Source organism: Malania oleifera, chromosome 5 (assembly GCF_029873635.1).
Source record: "Malania oleifera isolate guangnan ecotype guangnan chromosome 5, ASM2987363v1, whole genome shotgun sequence".
NCBI lineage: Eukaryota > Viridiplantae > Streptophyta > Magnoliopsida > Santalales > Ximeniaceae > Malania > Malania oleifera.
The window spans coordinates 99,832,116-99,853,899 of NC_080421.1; the positions used below are offsets into that span (position 1 = coordinate 99,832,116).

The following is a 21,784-nucleotide window of genomic DNA, read 5'->3' on the forward strand; positions in this document are numbered from 1 at the left end:
GCTAGATAAAACTGACAGGTTTATAAAAGGCGTGTTGTAGTATGTGATTTAATAGAATCGCGTATTGGGTGGTGATTCACCAACAGAGGTGGTGAACTCTTTGGAGCTAGGGTTGGATTGGAAATATAAGTGTTTTGGTTTTTTTTCCAGGTGGAACTAAAAGGGATGGATGGTTTGTGTTGGAGTTTTGTGGGATGACTAAGGGTTTTCATCTTGGAAATGATGTTGACAGCAAGGAGGCGTAGAAAAATGCCCAGTCATGTAGCCAGGCAGTGATGGTGGGAAGTAACAAGTTTGTGATCATGAACAGGAGGGTGGTGCAATCTTTGCATAATCAATCACCAACCATCTCCGGATGGGGAGTATGGTTGTCCAATCATATGTCACTTGGGTTTCTTTGGATGATGTTCGTGTTTGTGCAAAGAAGGTGGAGTGAAATTGGCTTGGTTGTGTAACTATTGTTTTTGACTTGGCCCAAATATTGGGTAGTAGCCTTGTAGAAGTTAATTCCAAAGTGAGCCAGGGTCTTTCAACCAGAGACTTTGCTCTGAAATGGCTTGGGGACCAAGTTATTGTTGTGATGGCTCATCCTCCTGCCCAGCATCATTTGGAGGTCCAGCATGTAAATGTGGAGGGCGTTGAGGTGGGTGTGTTTCAAGTCTAGCAACTATCACAGCTGGACAGGAGCGTAGGAGAGCCCCATGCGGCAGAGGGTTTCGTGAAGGACTAGTGCAGGTCTAAGTATTGGGTAGAGTGTGTAGGTGGAGGAGAAGAAAACTCACAACTTGTCTACTGTTTCTTGCTCAGTGAGAGATAATAGCATGCACTTTTTGGAGCTGTTGCCGAGGAGCAGACAATATTGGCTTAGAGAGAAGCATCTATGAGTGAATGCTGAGAATTTGTCTAGTGTGCTGAATGCAGGGGAAGGCATAGCTTGCATATCAATGAGATTTTCAGAGGTGTTTTAATTGGAGCATGGAGGTTGGGTGAACATGTTCCTGGGAAGCAGGGAATGACGATAGAGGTTAATTTGGTTGATGATCATGTTGGTGTTTGAGAGGGAGAGGGTTCTAATAAAGCAAAAATGTGGAGGTTGAGTGGGGTGACAAGGCCTTAATTGTGGCAAAATCTACAATATGCAAGATCTGTGCTTGCCCGGGGTAGAAGGGCATGAAAAAAAAGGAATTTCTCAGTTGAGAGGCATAACAGTGATGGTGTGCAGTATGTAAATTTGAAAATAAATTGGGATGGCTGTTTTTATATTGATGAGCTTTCAAATGCATTGAACCAAGTTATTTATTAAGAAGAAGAAATAATTGGGGTGATGTGTTGGATAGTCATTTAAAGTGTGATGGAGGGTTGCTTCTAGATGAAGTTTGTGATCTATTTGGATATGGATCAGAATCTCCTGATTTATTGGGTGATATTTCTTATGTGCCTCCATCTCCACTTGACAATTTAGAGGGTGTTTTAATTTTTGAGGATGATGGAACCTGCATGAAAGAGAGAAGATTGAGAAGAAGATTGAGGCTGGTATTTTGCCCACCTCTTTGTCTCATGTGGGTGTACATATTGAGATGGATAATAGAGGCTCAGAAATTTCTGGATAAGAAGGGTTTTAGCTATCCAACTCAGCAGGCAAAGAAGTAGGTCTTGGTCTTAACGTGAGGCTGAGAAGGGGCAATGGGAATTAATGAATTTGGAGTGCTCTATTAAGCATGATGGAAAAATATTGCAAAGGGTTTTTCTCAGCTAGCTTTTGGGGCAATGGGAATTAGCAAAAATGGAGTGCTCTATTAAATATGATGGAAAGAGATTGCAAAGGGGTTTTTCACTTAGCTTTGTTAGATTTTTCTATTTTGCTTATTTAGTTATTTATTTATTTATTTTCTTGTGTAGCTATATAATGTTTTAGTTTTCTGTTTTGAGGATTTCTTTGTGTTCTCTTGGTTCTGCTTCCTTTCTCTTAATATATCTTCTTCTTCTTCTTCTTCTTCTTCTTTTTTTAATAAATAAAAAAGACTTGTGTAGGCAGCTTGGGAGATGGGACAGAACTTTGCTGGGTTCAGTTTATCCAACATTTCCAGTGCTTAATGAAGGGTTAACTAATGGCAAAAACGTTTCTTCCATTTGTATAAAATCTGTTGTATTGTTTGCGTAATTCTTGTTTTTTTATTTATTTTTTTATATTTTATTTTATTTTTTTAGTTTTTCCCTGGGAAAAGTTTTGAAGTGCGAATTTTCATTATTTTTCTGTTTATAGGGGGCCGACTTATGGTTATCGTGGTCAAATAGTTCGTGCTTTTGAGGAAAATGGGTCCCCCAAATTTGGGGTTAGATTTGATAGATCAATCCCTGAGGGCAACAATCTTGATGGCCTTTGCGAAGATAATCATGGGTTCTATTGTGCTGGTGGTTTGCTGGCCCCCTTTTCCTGTCTATTTTTTTACTGCATTTGTTTCAATAATTTTTTTTTTTATCTAGTCATTAATTATTTCTTTGGTCTGCAGCTGATCTACTTCGATTGGAGAGCTCTGGAGCTGATGATACTGACAAGCTTGCTATTGATGAACTATTTGAGGTGAATAATGAAATGCTTGTCCATTGTTCTGTTGATTTAGAAGTTGTTTCTATTATCTCTCTCTCTCTCCCTCTCTCCCTCTCTCTCTTTTTAAAAAATTATTTTGGATTTTAAGCATTAAAATCTGAAGTGTATCTATTTTTGTAGGTTGTATCAAATGAATCTAAAAGCAGTGCCTTAATATTGTTCGTGAAAGATATAGAAAAGTCAATAGTGGGGAACCCAGGTGCATACGCAGCCTTAAAAATTAAGCTTGAGAGTCTACCAGCGAATGCTGTTGTGATTGGATCCCATACACAGGTGGACAGCCGGAAAGAGAAGGTTAGATATCTTGACGTTTATTCTCGTCCAGTTGTGGAATTGTATTTTATTCTTTTATATTTTGGATATCTGTATGGCTTGCCAAATTTCTGTTGAAATTGAAGATAACATCTGAATGAATTGTCTTTGGATTAATGGCATATATGCATTTTTGCAGTCTCATCCTGGTGGTCTTCTATTTACGAAGTTTGGTAGCAACCAAACAGCTTTACTGGACCTCGCTTTCCCGGTATGCTAGTCATTGACACTGCCTCCTTTATTTTTTCCCCTATCTTTAGTTTCTTTATTTTTTTGATGCATGGTCGCTCTCTCTCTCTCTCTCTCTCTCTCACATGTGCCTGCACACAAGCACTAACTATTTCCTTGTTTTACATGATTGCTGCTTGTTGCTTGAGTTATTATAGCAGTTTCCAATCATAATTTTTATGCATTCCTTGTTTCTCAAGTTGGAAGAGTAAGTATTCATGCTAATTGCAAAGTAGGTATATGTAGTTAATATTTTTTTGATTGGTTGGATGGTTTCATAAATGTTTCACAATTGCGTAGATATGTAGATTGTTTTAACTCAAAATATTGGAATCCGAAGCTTGACATATTTAGTGGAGAAATTAATATAATAGATAGTGAATTATGTTGGAGTGGCTGAGGCTCTTAGCAAGACTGTAAGGCTCTAGCATGTAGCTGGGAGAGCACTTTATTGTAAACCGAAGCTTGGTTTTTGAATTAGCTGATCCGTAGATGTTCCTGACTGCTTTCTACAAATAGGTGCTGGCGGAACGCAGTGAATACACAGCTGTCAGTTGTTGACATTTTAGGAATGAGGCTTGAACACACTATCACCATATAGTATGGAATATTTTGTAGGTTGATATTGTGCAATGCAGAACAGCAGATCTGTTGCATAATGTGTTCAGTCGTGCTCATGGATGTCCACTAGGTTAGGTTCACAATTTTTGCTGCTTGCTAGTTCCTTTAGAGTGAGGTTGATTTTAATGTGCTGAGGATCGCGTGGTTGGCTTTATAGCTCAGACAACTGTTCAAGAATCGTGTCATTGGTTTGCAATGATCTTCATTTTGTGGTTAAATCAAGCATTTCCCTTGTCTTTTCAGGATGTGCATAGGTAATCAAGTGGTTATGATTGGGTACATTGGGCTGATTCAGAACCACAATGGTACTAAAGCAGTAAAGAATTATGCTTATGCATTCACACTGATGCTTCTGCAATAGGAAGCCAGTTGGTTGTTGCCTTTGATTCTTGGGAGCCATTGCAGCTTAGGAATGGGGTTGAATGGAGTTCTTGTTTGTTGCTGAGGAAAAGTTCAGAGGAGTTTAAGGATGATATGTAGAATGTGGATGGATTGCTTTATGAGCAGCCTAAAATGTTGATGTTGGATGCTGGAGTCTGAAGTGCCTACTGCAGGTAAGGATGTGCCAAGGCTATTTTGGATTTTAAATCAAAATGCTGAGGGGTGGATCTGGTTCTGATTTATTAGGCGAGTATCAGACTGCTGGTGATGTAGGAAGAGTCCAAGGCTGCACTCTTTTTTTTTTTTTCTTTTTTTGAGGGCGATTAAGAGTTTGAGAAGTTGTATGAAGAAGATAATAATCTTTACTGGATTAGTTTTGGACTCATGATGATGATCGTTCTCTTCTGTTCCCATCATTATGCTTGAGTTTTCTACTTTTTCTGGTGAGGGGCGGAATGCTTGTGGAAGAGGTGTAGCGGACAAGGTTTTGAGGATATGAGAGACAGACACATGGTTAATGGTGTTCTTGATGGTTCTTTTGTTTTTTATCAACGTGATATTGATAAAATGGGGACTTCTGTAGAAGACAAATTACGAGACCTGCAGATGGGGAGGGGAATTTAGTTTTTGATGCTCCTTTGATTAATCATGATATTAATCATTGCTTCAGTTATCTATTTCTCTTATGTTTAGATCAGCTGTGAATGTATTTTGAGGTGCTCAAATGAGAGATGTAACTCTGGCAGAAGCATTTAGCCTTATGCCTGATGGGGCTGGTACTGAGTTGGTTGTCTGTCTACAGTGCCAAAGGGTTTTAGGTCCTATGCTAGGTTAGCATCAAATGCATTTTCAGGTGTTCAACTAGGGGACATAACTCTGGCAGAAGCATTTAGCCTTCTGCCTGATGGGGCTGGTACTGAGTTGGTAGTCTGTCTACAGTGCCAAAGGGTTTTAGGTCCTAGAGGAGTCATGACTATAGAACCATTGAGTGGTGGGAGTGTCAATCAGACCCAAAGAGTTGTTGGATAGGTTGAGTTTGGCCATTTGGTTGGGAGTTGAGTCCTCATGGAGAAGTGGGCTTGCCCAGAAGCCCCATGCTTCATTTAGGAAACGATTAAGACTCGAATTTTATTATTTATTTGATTTATTTTTATTTCTATTTAGTAATTTAGGTAATTGTGTTGCTTTAGAATTTAAGAAACTAGTTTATCTATTAGCATTTTAAACCTTTTAAAGAGGGGCTTTGATTTTTGAAAGAATTTTAACTGCTTGATTTAGGAATTATGGTTGTGTACTCATGAAGGGTGTGTGCCTTCCTCTTTCAATTGGTATTACAGCTCTGTTGGTGCACTGTCATTTATTCCACCAATGGCAAGCCTCCCATCATTATTTGCTACATTGCCACTGGTGTTCCTTGTCAGCTTGTTGCCAAGTCCTGTTCAAGACAGCCTCGATCTTTTGCCTTCCGTTGTTTGGCAGAGAACATCCCCATCGCTGTTTGCTACATTCCCACTTGTGCATGACCCTGTCATCTAGTTGCCAAGACCTCTTCAAGATATCCTCAATTGTTTGCCTCTGTAGGTGTGACAGTATCAAGGTTTGTCTAGCTTCTCTCAACATCCATCAATCTTCTTTAGAAGTGATATTGATTTGAAAGATCATGGAGACATGCAGCTACTCAAAGCATAAATGATATTGCTGACGTCCGTTGGGATGTTGGGGATCTAAGCAGTAAATAGTTAGTTGGGTTGGTACACTAGCAAAAGGGAAGGGACTGGTAGATGCTTGTGGTAACTTTGGCTTGACTATGGTCCACAGGTGATCCAACCTCAGAGCCACATCTGGGTAAATTCCATCATTGTCAACACCCCAACTATGCTATCAAAGTCACATTGTCTCACTTTAGTTGGAAGTAGTGGGTTGATCATGTGAAGCTAAGAGCTGAATTCACTTTTGTTTTGCCAAAATCAGGCAACGGGATAATGTCTGCTTGGTATATTATGAGAACGGTTTTAAAACCCAGACTAGACTGGATGTCTGACCCAATTGGTTAGTTGGACCAGAAATGGTCATTGTTCCACTCTGGGTGATGTCTCTGAACCGGTAATAGCTTGAACCATTGTCAACCTGATCCAGACCTGGGTGACTTGGTATAACCTGGTAGAAACTGGTTAGTCAGACATGTTGACTCAATTTCTCACTAAATGGTTAAAAATGATTTCAAATTCTAGAGGGGAGTGTTATTAAACATAGGACCTCATGGGAGGAGAAAGGTCACGTCACCATCTTGCCAAACACCATTTGATGCCTTCCTAATCAACAAATAATATATATAATAAATGTATTAGATAATATGTCCACAAGCATTAAATGAATGGGGGTATATAAATATTTTAAATCCTATCTTAACATATCATATCTTTTTATTAAATTTAAACTCATCTTAAATAAATTTTCAAAATTGGAATCAAATATCCTCTTAATCAGTATTTATGGTTAATCAAATCCTAAAAGTCTTACAACAACAACAACAACAAAACCAAGCCTTTGTTCCACTAAGTAGGGTCGCCTATATGAATCATTTTCTGCCAATTTATGCGATCATGGACCATTTCTTTTGATAGGTTCATGGATATTAAATCCCTACTCACTATCTCCTCCCAAGTTATTTTAGGTCTACTCCTACCCCTTCTATTACCCCCACAGTAACTAAGTCACTCTTCCTCACAGCTACACTATGTGGCCTACGTTGCAAGTGTCCATACCATCTGAGTCGTCCCTCCCTTGTCTTATCTTCTATAGGAGCTACACCTAACTTACCACGAATATGCTCATTCCTTAATTTATCTTTCAATGTTATACCACTCATCCATTTCAACATTCTCATCTCAACAACTTTTACTTTTTGGATATTATGTTTTTTCGTCGCCCAACATTCCGATCCATATAGCATATCTAGTCTTATAGTTGTCCTATAAAACTTCCCTTTCAATTTTAAGGGTATTCTACGATCACATAGCACACTTGAAGCACTTCTCCATTTTACCCAACCTGCTTTAACTCTATGCATTAGCAGCATTACATCATCTTCGATTTTTCCTTCAGCTTGCATAATAGACCCAAGGTATCGAAATCTACAAGGTATCTAAAAGTCTTACCATTTACAAAATTTTAGTTAAATCAGATTCCATTTCATTATTATTTAATAATGTTTGACTTCTATGTTCTAATAACCTTATATTATATATATATATATATATATATATATACACATGTATGTATATAACAACAAAACAACAAAACCAAGCCTTAGTCCCACTAAGTGGGGTCGGTTATATGAATTCTTTTCCGCCAATTTATGTGATCATGGACCATTTCTTTTGATAGATTCAAGGATATTAAATCCTTACTCATTATCTCCTCCCAAGTTATTTTAGGTCTACCCCTACTCCTACTGCCCCCGACAGTAATTAAGTCAATCTTCCTCACAAGTGCACTATGTGGCCTATGTTGCAAGTGTCCATACCATCTGAGTCGCCCCTCCTTTATCTTATCTTCTACAGGAGCTACACCTAACTTACCACGAATATATTCATTCCTTAATTTATCTTTCAATGTTATACCACTCATCCATCTAAGCATTCTCATCTCTGCAACTTTTACTTTTTGGATATTATGTTTCTTTGTCGCCCAACATTCCGATCCATATAGCATAACTGGTCTTATAGCTGTCCTATAAAACGTCCTTTTCAATTTTAAAGGTATTCTACAATCACATAGCACACTTGAAGCACTTCTCCATTTTATCCAACCCGCTTTAACTCTATGCATTACGTCATCTTCAATTTCTCCTTCAGTTTGCATAAAAGATCCAAGGTATCGAAATATGCAAGTGCTATTTATTTCTTCATCATCAAGTTTAACTTTATCTCCAATATTCCTCCTATCATTACTAAAATTACATTTCATATATTCAAAAATTACATTTCAAGCTAATTCAAAAATTACATGTATGTATATATATTACTTTAATATCTCTAATTCAATCACTAGTATGATCCACCGGTCTGACCAGTCTAACCAACCTGGTGGTTTTACTGTTGGTTACCTGTCTGGGTTTTGAAACCATTGTCAATGAGTTTAGGTAAAAAGCCTCATATCTTGTCAGTGTCTCAAAAGATGCCTTTGCATGTCATGGAAGCGATTGCAGAAGAGGAGATCAATGATGTGTATGAACTATTTGTGCCTGCTATCTGTGGAGAGGAGGTTTCAAATAGTATGTATTTTTGTGGCCAGTGCGAGTCTGCTATTCTTTGCCAAGGCATGAGGAAGCCTGACCTGGGACATCACCTAACCTAAATGACTTCTTTTGGCATGTTGATCGGTTACCATGAGGTTGTTCTGCAAGCTATGCATGCCATTATAGGCTCCAGGGCCAAAATTAATTTAATATCGGCTTGAGTAGTTTGTGGTTGGGTTTGCAAACATTCTGGACTCCTGCATTGCGGATATATCTGCATGCTTATTATATGTTGCCACAATCACTAATGTAAGTAAATTCCTTCTCTACTTCTCTCATGTAGGACATAGCCTGGTCAATGGACTAGAAACATCTACTGTTGAGCTTTATTTGAATGCATAACTCTGTCTGCTGATGTATTGTATAATTGGGTTGCTACACTCTTTTCAAATCAAACTGACAGCCTGTGATGGGTTTGAAACTCTCTGGTGTACATGTGATGCAGAATAATCAGTGAATTATGGAAAATAGAGAAATAAGGGAGATGAAGAGAAAGAAGAGATGAGTAGGGCAGAAGAATAAAAGGGAAGAAGTAGGGAGGAGAGAACTGTACGTAGAGTAATGAGGAGAACACAGTTTCTGATTTCAAATTTGATTAAAAAAAAAAATCTATCTGCAAAATACATCTACCTGGTATTTATACCCTACAACTAATTGAAACATAGTTACAAAGTAACCCCAGCATAAGATAAAACTACACAACACAAGGCCTAATTATATTGTCCTAATGCTACTCCAGAAATAAATATGTAGAATAGGCAGCCTAAATGTTAAAAACAGTCCTTGGTGATACTCCTTTGGTTGAAAGGAACCTAGAGTCCAGAATCAGTAACTGTAAACATGAATCTAAGAGCTCACCAGCACTATCATGAACACCATTCTCAGTGAGTTATGTAATATCGGAAGCTGGGCTGAGAAGCCATGAACTCGTTATTCAGAATAGCCTTGACTGTGCCCTGTGGCTGAGAAATGGGAGGAGCCTGAGAAAATTTAGAACTTGCGTGAGTTTTATATGACAAAGTAGGAGGATCCAAAGTGCTTTAGTGCAGTGTTGAATCCTCAAATTGAAAACTGAACTAATGGTATATGGTCAAGCAAATCAAGTACATACGTAGTGGGCATAAGTTTCTTAAAGATGAAGAAAGGGCCAATGGTGTGGGCATGGAGCTTTTTAAAAGAATTTCTCCACTTTGGAAGTTGGACTAATGGTTATATGTCAAGCAAATCAAGTATATGCAACAGATCTAAGTTTCGTATGGATGGAGAAAGGGTCAATTGTGTGCGCATGGAGTTTTAACTATTTGCAATGGAGAGTACAATCCTGTGTCTTGACTATGTGTTTTGGCTATATGGAAGGTTCTGCAATGTTGAACAAACTGGGTGACATTTCTCTCAATCTTCGGCCAATAGTAATTTTCTTAAAAAAGAGCAAGCATCCTATGTCTACACACGTGTCGAGCCAGACCTTAGCTATGAAATTCAAAGATAATGCTTCAATTAAAGAACTTTGTGGAATGTGCTAACTGTTTTCCTTGCAAGGAAAACCATGTGCTTAGAAGATCTGTTTGTACATTCCACCTGTATCTTGCTAAAATCACCATCTAGCTTGTATGAATTTTTTTACACTAAAAAATCCACAACTTTCACTTGTACAGTATTTAGCCAAGAATTCCTATGGCCCAAAGCATTAGCACAACATTGAAACTCAGCTTTGTGCTTAATAGGAAAGCTGAAAATTTGAAGAAATTCAACCAATGGTACATGGTGCGTGCCTACTAAGTTTTTGCTGTTATGAAGAAAATTCAATACTTCATGATCAAAAAATGAGCCAAATGGCTGAGGATGCAAATACTAACTCCAATGGTCCAAAGCACAAGCAATGGCATAATATTCTTTGTCATAAACAAAATATTTTTTTCCTTCTTTGAAACACTGAGATTTTTTCTATAAAAGCAATAGGCTCACTAAGGATTGCACCAATTCCCACATTAGGAGGAAGCTAGGAAGCATCAATATCGATACGAGACACAGATATGGCACGATATTGACACCATGATACAATAATTTTTTTAAAAAATAAGGATACGACACGGGAGGGATACGTTGATTAATATATATATATCATAAGCACCATTCATGCAAAATTATCAATTACATATTTTACAAACTTTCACATTTTACCAGTGTTTAAAAGGCGAAGGCGTAAGGCGAGGTGTTTTACCCTCCGCGAGGTGAGGTGTATGCCTCAAGGTGTTGAGGCGTAAGCATTTTGGGATTATATGTTTTTAAATATTTAATTAATAAAATCAATTTATATATAATAAAAAAAATATGAAAACTTTTAAAATAATACGAAAAAATATAAAAATATAATTTTAAAATATCATAAAGGTCAATTTTAAGTTTTAAGTAAATATATGTTAAAAAAATAAGTATGCTGAGCCAACAATGGCAGAGAGAACGGGAGGGTCGCGGAGAGAGGCGACTGGCGAGAGACTACAAGGGTCGCTGTAGAGAGACGACAACTCCGAAGGATTCGTTGAAGGGAAAAAAAAGTGTCAGAAAGAGTCGTCGGAGGCAGATCAGAGTTGGAAGGGAACGTCGACTCGTCGGAGAGAGAGCATAAGCTTCATCGAGGCTTTAAAGAGAGAGCAAAGGCTCGTTGAGGCTTCGAAGAAAGAGTGTAGGCCTCATCGAGGCTTTGAAGGGATGGCAAAGGCTTCGTCGAGGTTCGAAGAGATAGCAGAAGCTTGGTCAGGCTTCGTCGAGGGAGCAGAGGAGAAGAAGCTTCGTGGGAGAAAGAGGCGTACGCCTTGAACCTCAAACGTAAAAAAGTGAGTTTTTTTGCTTGAGGCATACGCTTTTTTGGCTGAGGCATACGCTTTTGTGGAATTACGCCTTTACATATACGCCTTGGTGCGTTTTTGCCCCAAAACACCTCAAAGAGCACCTCAAAAACGCCTTTCGAATTACTGCATTTTACAAACTACACTTATACAATCATAAACTACGTTCATGTTATAGAATATTGGTTGAACATAACTCAAGGGCATGGCTGATCATTGGCAATGGGTGTCACTTGTCAAGAATTTTTTTTTTTAAAAAATAATAACATATTAACAAAGAGTGGAAAAAAATGGCGATGACCTTATAGAGAGTGGGGAATTTTGGGGACTGGGAGGTCTAACGGTGGTGTACAAGGCTGGTATGGTGGCACTGGGCTCCAAAGTCCAACCACTTCAATGTCAGAGAACCTAACTCTCAATTTCTTCACCTACATTTATTTTCTATTTTTTGGGTTTTGTTAACAGAATTAAAAGGGCAACTTAAACGCAGCGTTCCAGTGCAAGAAGTGTCCCAGACATGTCCTTGCTGTGTGAAGAAGTGTCTCAATTGTGTCCAAAAATAAAAAAAAATAATTAATTAATTTTTTATACATATTGGGGAGTGTCAACTAGGTGTTAGTATCCAATACATGTTGGACACTGACACTTTAGCCCTTCAGATGTGTCTGTGATTCCTAGGTTAGAAGCATCACATTCAATTTCAAATCAACAATAAAAAAAAAAAAAAAAACCAAGTCTTGAGTGCACTAGGTGGGGTCAAGTGCATGAATCCTTTTTGGCCAATTCACATGATCAAGGACATGTTCCTTGGACAATTTAAGAACTTATTAAATCCTTCCTCATTATCTCATTCCATGTTATTTTAGGTTTACTCCTGATTGGTGCACTATTTGGCGTGCGTTTCAGATGCCCAAACCATCTAAGTCACCCCTCCCTTAGCTTATGCTTTACCAATGTTATTCTTAACCTATTGCAAATGTGTCCATTCCTTAATTATTCTTTATATACCATTCATCCTCCTCAGCATTCTCTTGTTGGCAACTTTTTTTTTTTTTTATAAACATAGAAATTTATTAGAACAGAGACAAATGTACATCAGAAAAAGAAAGAGGAAAACCCAAAAAAAAAAAAAAAAAGGGAGCATAAGAAATCCTCCCTTTACAACAATAACAAAAAATTACAGCAAGAAAACCATCATAAACTGAAAAAAAACTCAATATTAATGGCATTTTGGTGGGCATCCTTAATAGACTAAAACTCAACCTCCCAATTTCCTCTTATGTAAGGCCTTTAACGAACCTGCGACTTTGAAATGTATCCTCCACAATACCTCTATGAAGCATAAGCTCTGCAAGGGATCAATGTGACTAGTTATTCATGTTTCTAGTGCTATTCCTTCCCTCAAAAAAATAAAAGATTTTTTACTCGGACTGCATCCTCAAATAAAATTAAAACCAATGATTTGCTTTATAAGAGAAGGCCAAATAAGTTGATGTCATTGGATGTGCCTTCTAATGTAGAAGTGTGGAGATTTGTTCATGTTTGTTCTTATAATATCTTTTTTCATGGAGTATGTGGAATAATCTGTACAGTATTCTTGAAGAGAGTTGGGTTTGCATTAATTTTTTGGATGCCCTTTAGGGGTTCTTTGGTTTGTGGCATAAAAAAATATTCCCATTGGATGACATTCTTGGGAATCTCATTCTTGGAAATAGGATGCCTGCTTTGTGGGAATATTTTTGTTTGGTCGCATTGTAAGATTCCTAGGAATGTCCACAGGATTTCTATGTCAATGTTTGGTTCAAGATGGGAATTTTGGTAGGTATTTTAAGAAGATGACCATTATACCTGTAGCAAATATATAAAGAAAAATTATATTTTTCAACAAAAATATCCACTAAGAATGTATACTTCATTAAATCTATATTCTTAAATTTTCAATGACTATAAATCTAAAACATTTAACACTTAATAATTGATTAACCAAAATAATTGAGGCCTTGAGCGCAATATAGTGTCTAAATATTAATTACTATATTAAAATTTTATAAAACAAATATACTATCACTTTTATTTAATAAATTACAAATGTAAATTAAAATGTTAATTAACATAATTATTAACACAAACATTTTTAATATTGTCTAATTAAGAAATTAATTTAGATTTCCTTATTAATATTGTTAATTAAAATTTTAAATATTTATAATTAAAAAATTAACTGAAGTTTATGTTAATTGATATTTTTACATTGCCATTTTAATATTTATAATTAAAATATTAATTATTTCTTAATAATTAATTAATAAAATTTAAATAAAAATTTATTATTAATATTTTCATTAACATTATATATATATATATTCTAATTGAAATAATTAATATTTATGCTAATTTAAAAATTTTTCTTTTAGTTTATAAGTAATTTATCATTTTAAATCTAATGAAAGAGTGTGATTATATTATGTTATAAGGGCATTGTTGTCTAAAACCCAAAATAGTGAGGGCAATTTGGTCCAAAAAGGAGGATTCCCATGAAATTTACCGATGGGGGGAGGTGGGAATAGGATGCTCATGTTTCATGGGAATCCTTACATTCCCAAGAATGTGAATATGCCCACTACGTTAGATTCCCATGCTTGAGCAACGTGCGAATGAGATGCCATATGCATCACATTCTTGGGAATGTTGAAAGATTCCACGAATGCCCACCTATAATCTCATTAGTGGCGGATTCACGAATAATATCAATTTAGACATGGCATTAGAGCTCAAATTAAAACAAAATATTCAAATTTTCACTATGTTGGATTTCCTTCTCTCTCTTTTTTTTTTCTCTTTAATTTTGATATCTGGGGGGGGGGGGGGGGAGAAATTTATGTATTTAGACTTAGGCCTTATGCAGCAGTAAGTTGACTGGGTGCAATCCCAAAAAAACCTGTTATTTTAAGCCTCTTATATATATAATGTTGGGAGATTTTTGTCAATTGAGACAGCTATAGTCCACTCTTGGGCATATGTGGATCATCCACCCGTGTGTCTTCATGTTAGGGGTTTTGGAAAAGATGAGGATAGGAAAGCTAAATTGAGGTGTACGTTTTCGCCAATTATTTGGTATATGGTTGGATTTGGGGGAAGAATGCTGGTATCCAGTTGGGTATTGCTTATGGTGGCATAGTTTTTCTTGCAATTGGTATTTTTTTTTAAGTGAATAGATTTTTAAGAGATGTCTCTGTAATCAATATGCAGGGAGACTAGAGTGCTTTCATTTATTTTACTGGATTCTTTTTCTCTTTTTTTTTTCCATTTTTTTTGTTGCTTCCTTATTGCTGGGAGGAAGCCTACATGTTGTAAATTGTTTTTTTTTTTTGTTGGTTTTTTTAATAACATTTAAAAAAAAAAAAAACACAGGATACCCTTGGAAAACTGCATGATAGGAGCAAAGAAACTCTCAAGACAATGAAGCAACTCACTCGGCTATTCCCAAATAAAGTGACGATACAGTTGCCACAGGTATTGAGCTGGAGTCTATTTTATGCTGCAGCCACGTCCCTTTGATTTGCTGGGGGCATTTAATGTTTTTCAGAATTGTGCAGGATGAAACTTTACTTTTGCACTTGAAGCAGCAGTTGGAACGTGATACCGAAACTTTGAAAGCACAATCAAATGTTGTTAACATTCGCTCAGTGAGTAGTTACTTGAGTTGAACAATTATCCTAATATTTTTTAACTTTTGACTTCTTCTAGTTTGTTGTACTGATAATTTCACTATTTCGTTGTGTTTCATTTTTATTTTGTCTTCCTTCATGCTGGTGGCAGTGTGTGCATAAAGAATTTTAGGGTCTGTTTGGTATTGTTGCTGTTTTCCGTTTTTTGTTTCTGTTTCTCCACAGTGAAGTAACAAATTATAAAAATATGTGTTTTTATGTTGTCAGTTTTCTGTTTCTGTTGCCGGTTTTCAGCTGTTTGCCAAAAAATTGAAAACCAAATTTTATGGTTTTCAGTTGTTTTCACAACCTGTTGCCAGAAATTTTAATATCTAGAAATAGTTTTTTTGGATTAAATTATTTATTTGATACACTTTTAAATTAAAATTATAATTAAATGATCATATGAATTAAAATACAATCAAAAGGAAAATATACATAAATTTCAAAAAATAGTAATAAAGCCAATTGCAAAATATTTTTACTATTTTTCATTTGTCATGTCCAATAATTTTTTTATTGTAAAGTAAAATTTGAAAGTAGACAATTAAAGAAGAATAACTATGATAAATTTTATTTTTATTATAATAATTTTTTTAATGTTTATTATTTGTAATTTTATTATTTTTATCATATTTTTATAATATTATTTAAAGATGAAAATGAGCATTTTTATTTAATTTTTTAATTTGTATTAGTTTTATAAATATTAACCAAACAGGTTGCTGGTTTTTAGTTTTTAGTTTCTATTATGGTTTTCGTTTCTCTAATTCTTGACGGTGATACCAAACGGCCCCTTAATATGCTAGTATCATATAATCTATCTAAATTTTGCTGATTGCACAGTATGTTAGCTTGTATTCGCTCTTCCTTTTATATTTTTCCCTTTTTTGATAGGAAAATGCTGGTTTATATTCATTTACCCCATAGTTTGTGCCAAGAGAGAGGTGTGTTCCACTCATGCCCTTGTGTGTGCATGCAGTTTGTATTGGATCAATCTCTTCTCTCTTTCAAATGCACTGACAACACTTTCCTGCATTAGATTTTCTATTTGCAAGTGCTTGTGCGACACATACTTTTTCTTTACTTTATCCCATATCCTTTTCTTGAGTTTGTACCCTACGTGGGCCATATACTTCACCTTTATTTTTCTTGGGCGTTCCTAGTTGTCAAATCAAGATTTGTTTCATGAATCAGAATCCCGATTCCGGGGGTTTAAAATCGAGAATCAAATTGGCTTTTGGTACAAATTTTCAAAATCAACGCCAAACTGCATATATATATATATATATATATGTAAAACAAATAAAATATAGTGAAAAATAAGAAATAATGACTATAATATAGAGGTGTATAAATGTACAGGTATACAATGAATATTAATACAATATAATATTAAAAGTGTAAGAATTAAAAGCACAATAAAAGTTGAATAAATGATTCATGAAACCACAAAAAGGCTTAACTGTTGGTTTTTAACCAACAAAAAATATATTTTATTTGTATGCTATGCTTTCTCTAAGAACTAGCTAGCAAGGAAAAACTACTAGATGGAAAAATCTTTTAAAAATTTAAAATTATTAGTAGGATCTAATGTTTAAATCTTGAGAACTCTTCCAAAATTTAATCATTAGAATCAACCAGCTCGAAACCCAAATGAGCAGAACAGCATTATGCTTCAGAAGTCCAAAAACAGAACTCCGAAACTCCAATATCCAAGAAGGATCCGGACCTGAACTGACTGAAGAGAATCAACAAAATCTATCAATCTATATTATTTGATCTATACATATGAATTGGTTGATTAGGGGTTGATTCAGGCATATTGCCATTCGGGTATGTGCTTTGATATGAATGTATGATCTGAAATCGTGAATCATATGATTCTGACAACATTGTTGCCTTTTCTTTCTTGTTCTTTTACCTTATCCAGCTTGTTCTTTCTCTGAACCATTGTAGTTGGTCATAAGTATAGTTCTAAATTAATAAGTTTGACCACAATTTATACCAATATGTGTGGGTCATGGTTACTTTTATGGTATTCCAGTGGAAGTGGCTAAATTAGTACGGAAGATTAGTCAAAAAATAAACGAAGTTGCTTTGGTTTCTAGTTTAACATCTTTTATTACGTGGCTTCTCCTGGTGTAGAAGTTCTTTTCATGGATCTGATAGTTGAGTTGTTTGAATATCTAATCTCTAAGCGTTACATTCATGCTGCTCTAGTATTTTCGTCCCAAAAATGTTTTCTTGTAAACAAAGATAACTGGAAATTGGTACCTAATTTGCATAATGTCTCCCCTGTGTTTATTATAATTGTTGTTCTTGTTGTCATTGTTTTGTTATTATTATATCTCTTTTTGTCCTCCTTTTTGAGGTGGATTGAGGGGATGATTCAACAGTTGGATTTGGATAGATAGACTGGTTATTTAACCCCTTCATGCGTGCTTGAAATTTCATGCTTCCTGGGAAAATTCAACTTATTTTATCTTGATTTTTTCAGGTCCTGAAACGAAATAGTTTATATTGCTCAAACCTTGAAACAGTTTGCATAAAAGATCAAGCCCTTACAAGTGAAAGTACATCTTGAACTTCAGCTTGTACTACCTACTTGATGTAGTTGTTTACTGCAATATTCAATAATGCTACTTTTTTCTCATTTCTGATAGGCGTAGATAAAATAGTAGGGTGGGCTTTAAGCTACCATTTTATGAATTGTTCTGAAGCTTCAATTGAAGATGCTAAACTTGTGATTTCCAGCGAAAGGTTGTGGTGTTCTTTCTGATTTTTTTCGTAGTTAATGTTGATGAAACAACTAACTGATACATAATCTAATTTGTTCATCTCACTATACATTACTGTACATGATTTATTTACAGCATTAGACGTGGGCTCAACATTCTTCACGGCATTCAAAGTGAAAGCCAAAGCTTGAAGAAATCACTCAAGGTAAAATCTTTCCAAGCCATGAGATTTGCAGACCTTGTGTCTGAAATTGCATTATTACACGGTTGTTTTGACTATTCAGGATGTGGTTACTGATAATGATTTTGAGAGAAAACTTCTGGCGGATGTTATTCCACCCAATGATATTGGAGTTACTTTTGATGATATTGGAGCCCTAGAAAGTGTGAAGGATACCTTGAAAGAGTTAGTGATGCTTCCTCTTCAGCGACCAGAGCTGTTTTGCAAAGGACAGCTGACGAAGGTTAACCTAGTTTTTTGTAGTGTTGTTTTTGAATTATTTTTGGTTTGCCAAATGATTTTAAATTTAACATTCGAATGATCCCTTTCTCTCTCCAGCCTTGCAAGGGAATATTACTTTTTGGGCCTCCTGGTACTGGGAAAACAATGCTGGCAAAAGCTGTTGCAACCGAGGCTGGAGCAAACTTTATTAACATATCTATGTCAAGCATCACTTCAAAGGTAATTAAGCATGTACAAATGGTTACTTCATGGATTTATTGTATGCCCCTTCTTGAATTTTTAACAACATATGTTGCTTGCAGTGGTTTGGTGAGGGAGAGAAGTATGTTAAAGCAGTGTTCTCTCTGGCTAGTAAAATTGCTCCCAGTGTTGTTTTCGTTGATGAGGTTAGTTAAGTACTTCCAAAGATTGATTGGTATGGTTTTATAGATGTCACCAGTTCTCATTTCATTTCCTCCTCCGGTTATCCCCCTATGCTGTGCTGTTTTTAGTGATCTTAATCATTCAATCCTTGCAATCCTCTTGTTCCTTTTAGTTATCCTTTTCAATTGCATTTTATTTTAAGAGGGTTATAGCTGGTTGATGACAAGTGATCATCCACCATGTATGGTGGTGCGAGTTCAATTGCTGGAACCAGCCTTCCCTGAAATGGGTAAGGCTGCCTACCATCCACCTTTCGCAAGTGTACAGGCAGGGGCTGTGTGGCATGTGCACTGCACTGACCTTTTGAAGTACTTTTTATGCTTTGAAAAATTGTGATTGACAATATTGTTTTAGGTTGATAGCATGTTAGGAAGACGAGAAAATCCTGGAGAACATGAAGCTATGCGTAAAATGAAGAATGAATTTATGGTGAACTGGGATGGTCTGCGTACTAAAGACAAAGAACGGGTCCTAGTACTTGCGGCCACTAATAGGCCTTTTGACCTTGACGAGGCAGTTATTCGGAGGCTTACTCGGAGGTAACATTTTTATGTTTATCGTTATTTTGATTTGTGATTTTAAATAAAGGTGACTATCATCAGCTTCCTGTGTATGATATATCTCTGCAGATTGATGGTGAACTTGCCAGATGCCACCAACCGAGAAAAAATTCTTAGGGTTATATTGGGCAAAGAAGAATTGGCACCTGATGTTGATTTGGAAGCCATTGCGAATATGACAGACGGATATTCTGGAAGTGACTTAAAGGTTGCGCTTGCATCATATTCATATTTATTATAGGGTCATATGCCTCTTCGCATACATTGAACAGTTTAGTTTTGCCTATATTGGGATTTACTGATTGAACTTTTGGCTGCAGAATCTTTGTGTGGCTGCAGCCCACTGTCCCATAAGAGAAATTTTGGACAAGGAAAAGAAGGTCAGTCTGCTATTTTAGTTTCTTTGACATGTTTCTTGATCCTATCTAGTAATTGCCTGCCATGAGAATCAGTTAGCTGATCTTTTGTTATTCCTTTTTTCTATTTGTTTTTGTTTTCTGTTACATGGTATGTTGATATTCTCTCATATTTTTTTTGGTCCTTACAACTGTAATCTAAGTATCTAATCATAAACCCAAAGATTTTCACCTCTTCTTCTAAGCTGCTAGCTGAACTCTTGACGTTTGATTCATTCACAGCACCACCATCCCTCCTCCCCCCTAAAAAAAAAGAAAAAAAGAATTAAAAAAATAAAAAACTCACAATGGAAAGTAGTTGGCAGGGGCCAGATGTTGTGATTAGGGGGCTTGTCCAGGTTTAACTAATCTAAACCCATTTGAGGTTTCAACTGCAATGGCAGTATTTATTGGTGACAATCACTCTATAGAACTTGTTAAGATTTTGATTAACATGAATGACCTAACTTGGAGATAGTTCTCTCCCTCTATTTATAATACAAATTGAATACATTCTAATGACAACAATAACCTTACTAACTCTCACTAATTAACATACTAACGCACTTAATAATAATAAATTAATAATAATACTAAAAGACATAAATAACCTCTAACACTCCCCCTCAAGTTGGAGCGTAAATGTCATATGCCCCTAGCTTGTTACAAACAAATTTAACAAGAGCACTCCCCAATGCTTTGGTTAACAAATCAGCAAGCTGCATATCAAACTTCACATAAGTGGTAGTAATGAGCTTCTGCACAAATTTCTCCCGAACAAAGTGGCAATCAACTTCAATGTGCTTCCTCTGCTCATGAAAAACCGGGCTGGAGGCAATATGAAGAGTAGCTTTATTGTCTCACATCAATTTCATAGGCTGAGAATGAGTAATACCCAATTCTTCCAACATGTTCTTCAACCTGACAAGTTCACAAGTAGTGTGAGTCATAGCTCTATATTCTGATTCAGCACTTGACCTGGCCACCATAGTTTGTTTCTTACTCTTCCAAGAAATCAAATTACCACCAACCAAGATATAGAACTTGGTTGTGGATCTCTTGTCGGAAGGCGACCCAACTCAATTTGCATCTGTGTATCCATGGATATAAGTGTGACCCAGATCATGATATAAAAGACATCTCCTGAGTGCACCTTTGAGATATCTCAAGATCCGAATTGCTGCGTCCCAATGACTTGTCCTCAGAGAATCTAGAAATTGACTCAGAATACTTATTGCAAAAGATATATCCGGTCGAGTGACTATGAGATAATTCAAATTTCCGACAGGTCTTCAGTATTGTCTAGGATTAGGTAGCAAATCACTCATATTTGGTGCTAACTTGCTGTTAGGATCCATAGGTGTATCAACCTGTTTAGATCCCAACAATCTATTTTCATCCAACAGATCAAGAACATGCTTCCTTTGTGACAAAACAGTTCCCATACGAGATCTAGATACTTCTATACCCAAGAAGTATTTTAATGGTCCCAAATCGTTGGTTTGAAACTTAGTTTGTAGAGAAAGTTTGAGACTTTGAATACCTTTATCATCATCACATGTAATAACAATATCATCCACAAAAAAGACAAGAAGGATCCTACCTGATGAAGTTTGACGATCAAATATAGAATGATCCACTGCATACCAACTCAAGTACCACAGCAATGAAACAACCAAACCATGCTTTGGGAGACTACTTTAAACCATATAGAGCCTTCTTGAGCTGACACACTAAGCCTTACTCCCCTTGAGCAACAAATCTAGGTGGTTGCTCCATATATACCTCCACCTCAAGGTCACCATGCAAGAATGCATTCTTCACATTTAACTGATGTAAAGGCTAGTGACAAGTAGTAGCCAAGGAGATGAACAGACATACCGATGTAAGTTTGGCTACTAGAGAAAATTGCTTTTTTCTTTCTGTAGCTCTAGCAAGTTCAAATATGCCACTTTCCCTTTTTCTACCTAATCTAGTATACCATGAACCACCAACATTGTTGAAAGGCTTCAATCTCTAACACGTGGCAGGTATTGACAGCTGCTCAATTCTCCTCAACTTGTATCAGACATATGTCAAAAATTAATTAATTAATTAATTTTTTTAAGACAAGGCTGATACAGTTCTTGACACTTCCCAACACGGCAAGGACACGTTCGAGACAAGTCTTGTATTAAACACCGATATGTTTGTGCCCCC

General features: G+C 36.2%; 1 protein-coding gene across 1 annotated transcript in view; it reads left to right on the top strand.

Annotated features, from left to right (window-relative positions):
- LOC131155636 (uncharacterized) overlaps window positions 1–21,784 on the top strand; it is a 93,707-nt gene that overhangs the window by 42,861 nt on the left and 29,062 nt on the right. The window contains exons 11-25 of the mRNA XM_058108890.1: window positions 2,264–2,412; window positions 2,511–2,581; window positions 2,729–2,902; window positions 3,060–3,131; window positions 14,708–14,809; window positions 14,893–14,982; window positions 17,504–17,579; window positions 17,670–17,766; window positions 17,880–17,949; window positions 18,029–18,208; window positions 18,304–18,426; window positions 18,510–18,593; window positions 18,985–19,169; window positions 19,260–19,398; window positions 19,511–19,570. Of these exons, the coding sequence (XP_057964873.1) occupies window positions 2,264–2,412; window positions 2,511–2,581; window positions 2,729–2,902; window positions 3,060–3,131; window positions 14,708–14,809; window positions 14,893–14,982; window positions 17,504–17,579; window positions 17,670–17,766; window positions 17,880–17,949; window positions 18,029–18,208; window positions 18,304–18,426; window positions 18,510–18,593; window positions 18,985–19,169; window positions 19,260–19,398; window positions 19,511–19,570 (1,672 nt within the window). The remainder of the gene's footprint in view (window positions 1–2,263; window positions 2,413–2,510; window positions 2,582–2,728; window positions 2,903–3,059; window positions 3,132–14,707; window positions 14,810–14,892; window positions 14,983–17,503; window positions 17,580–17,669; window positions 17,767–17,879; window positions 17,950–18,028; window positions 18,209–18,303; window positions 18,427–18,509; window positions 18,594–18,984; window positions 19,170–19,259; window positions 19,399–19,510; window positions 19,571–21,784) is intronic.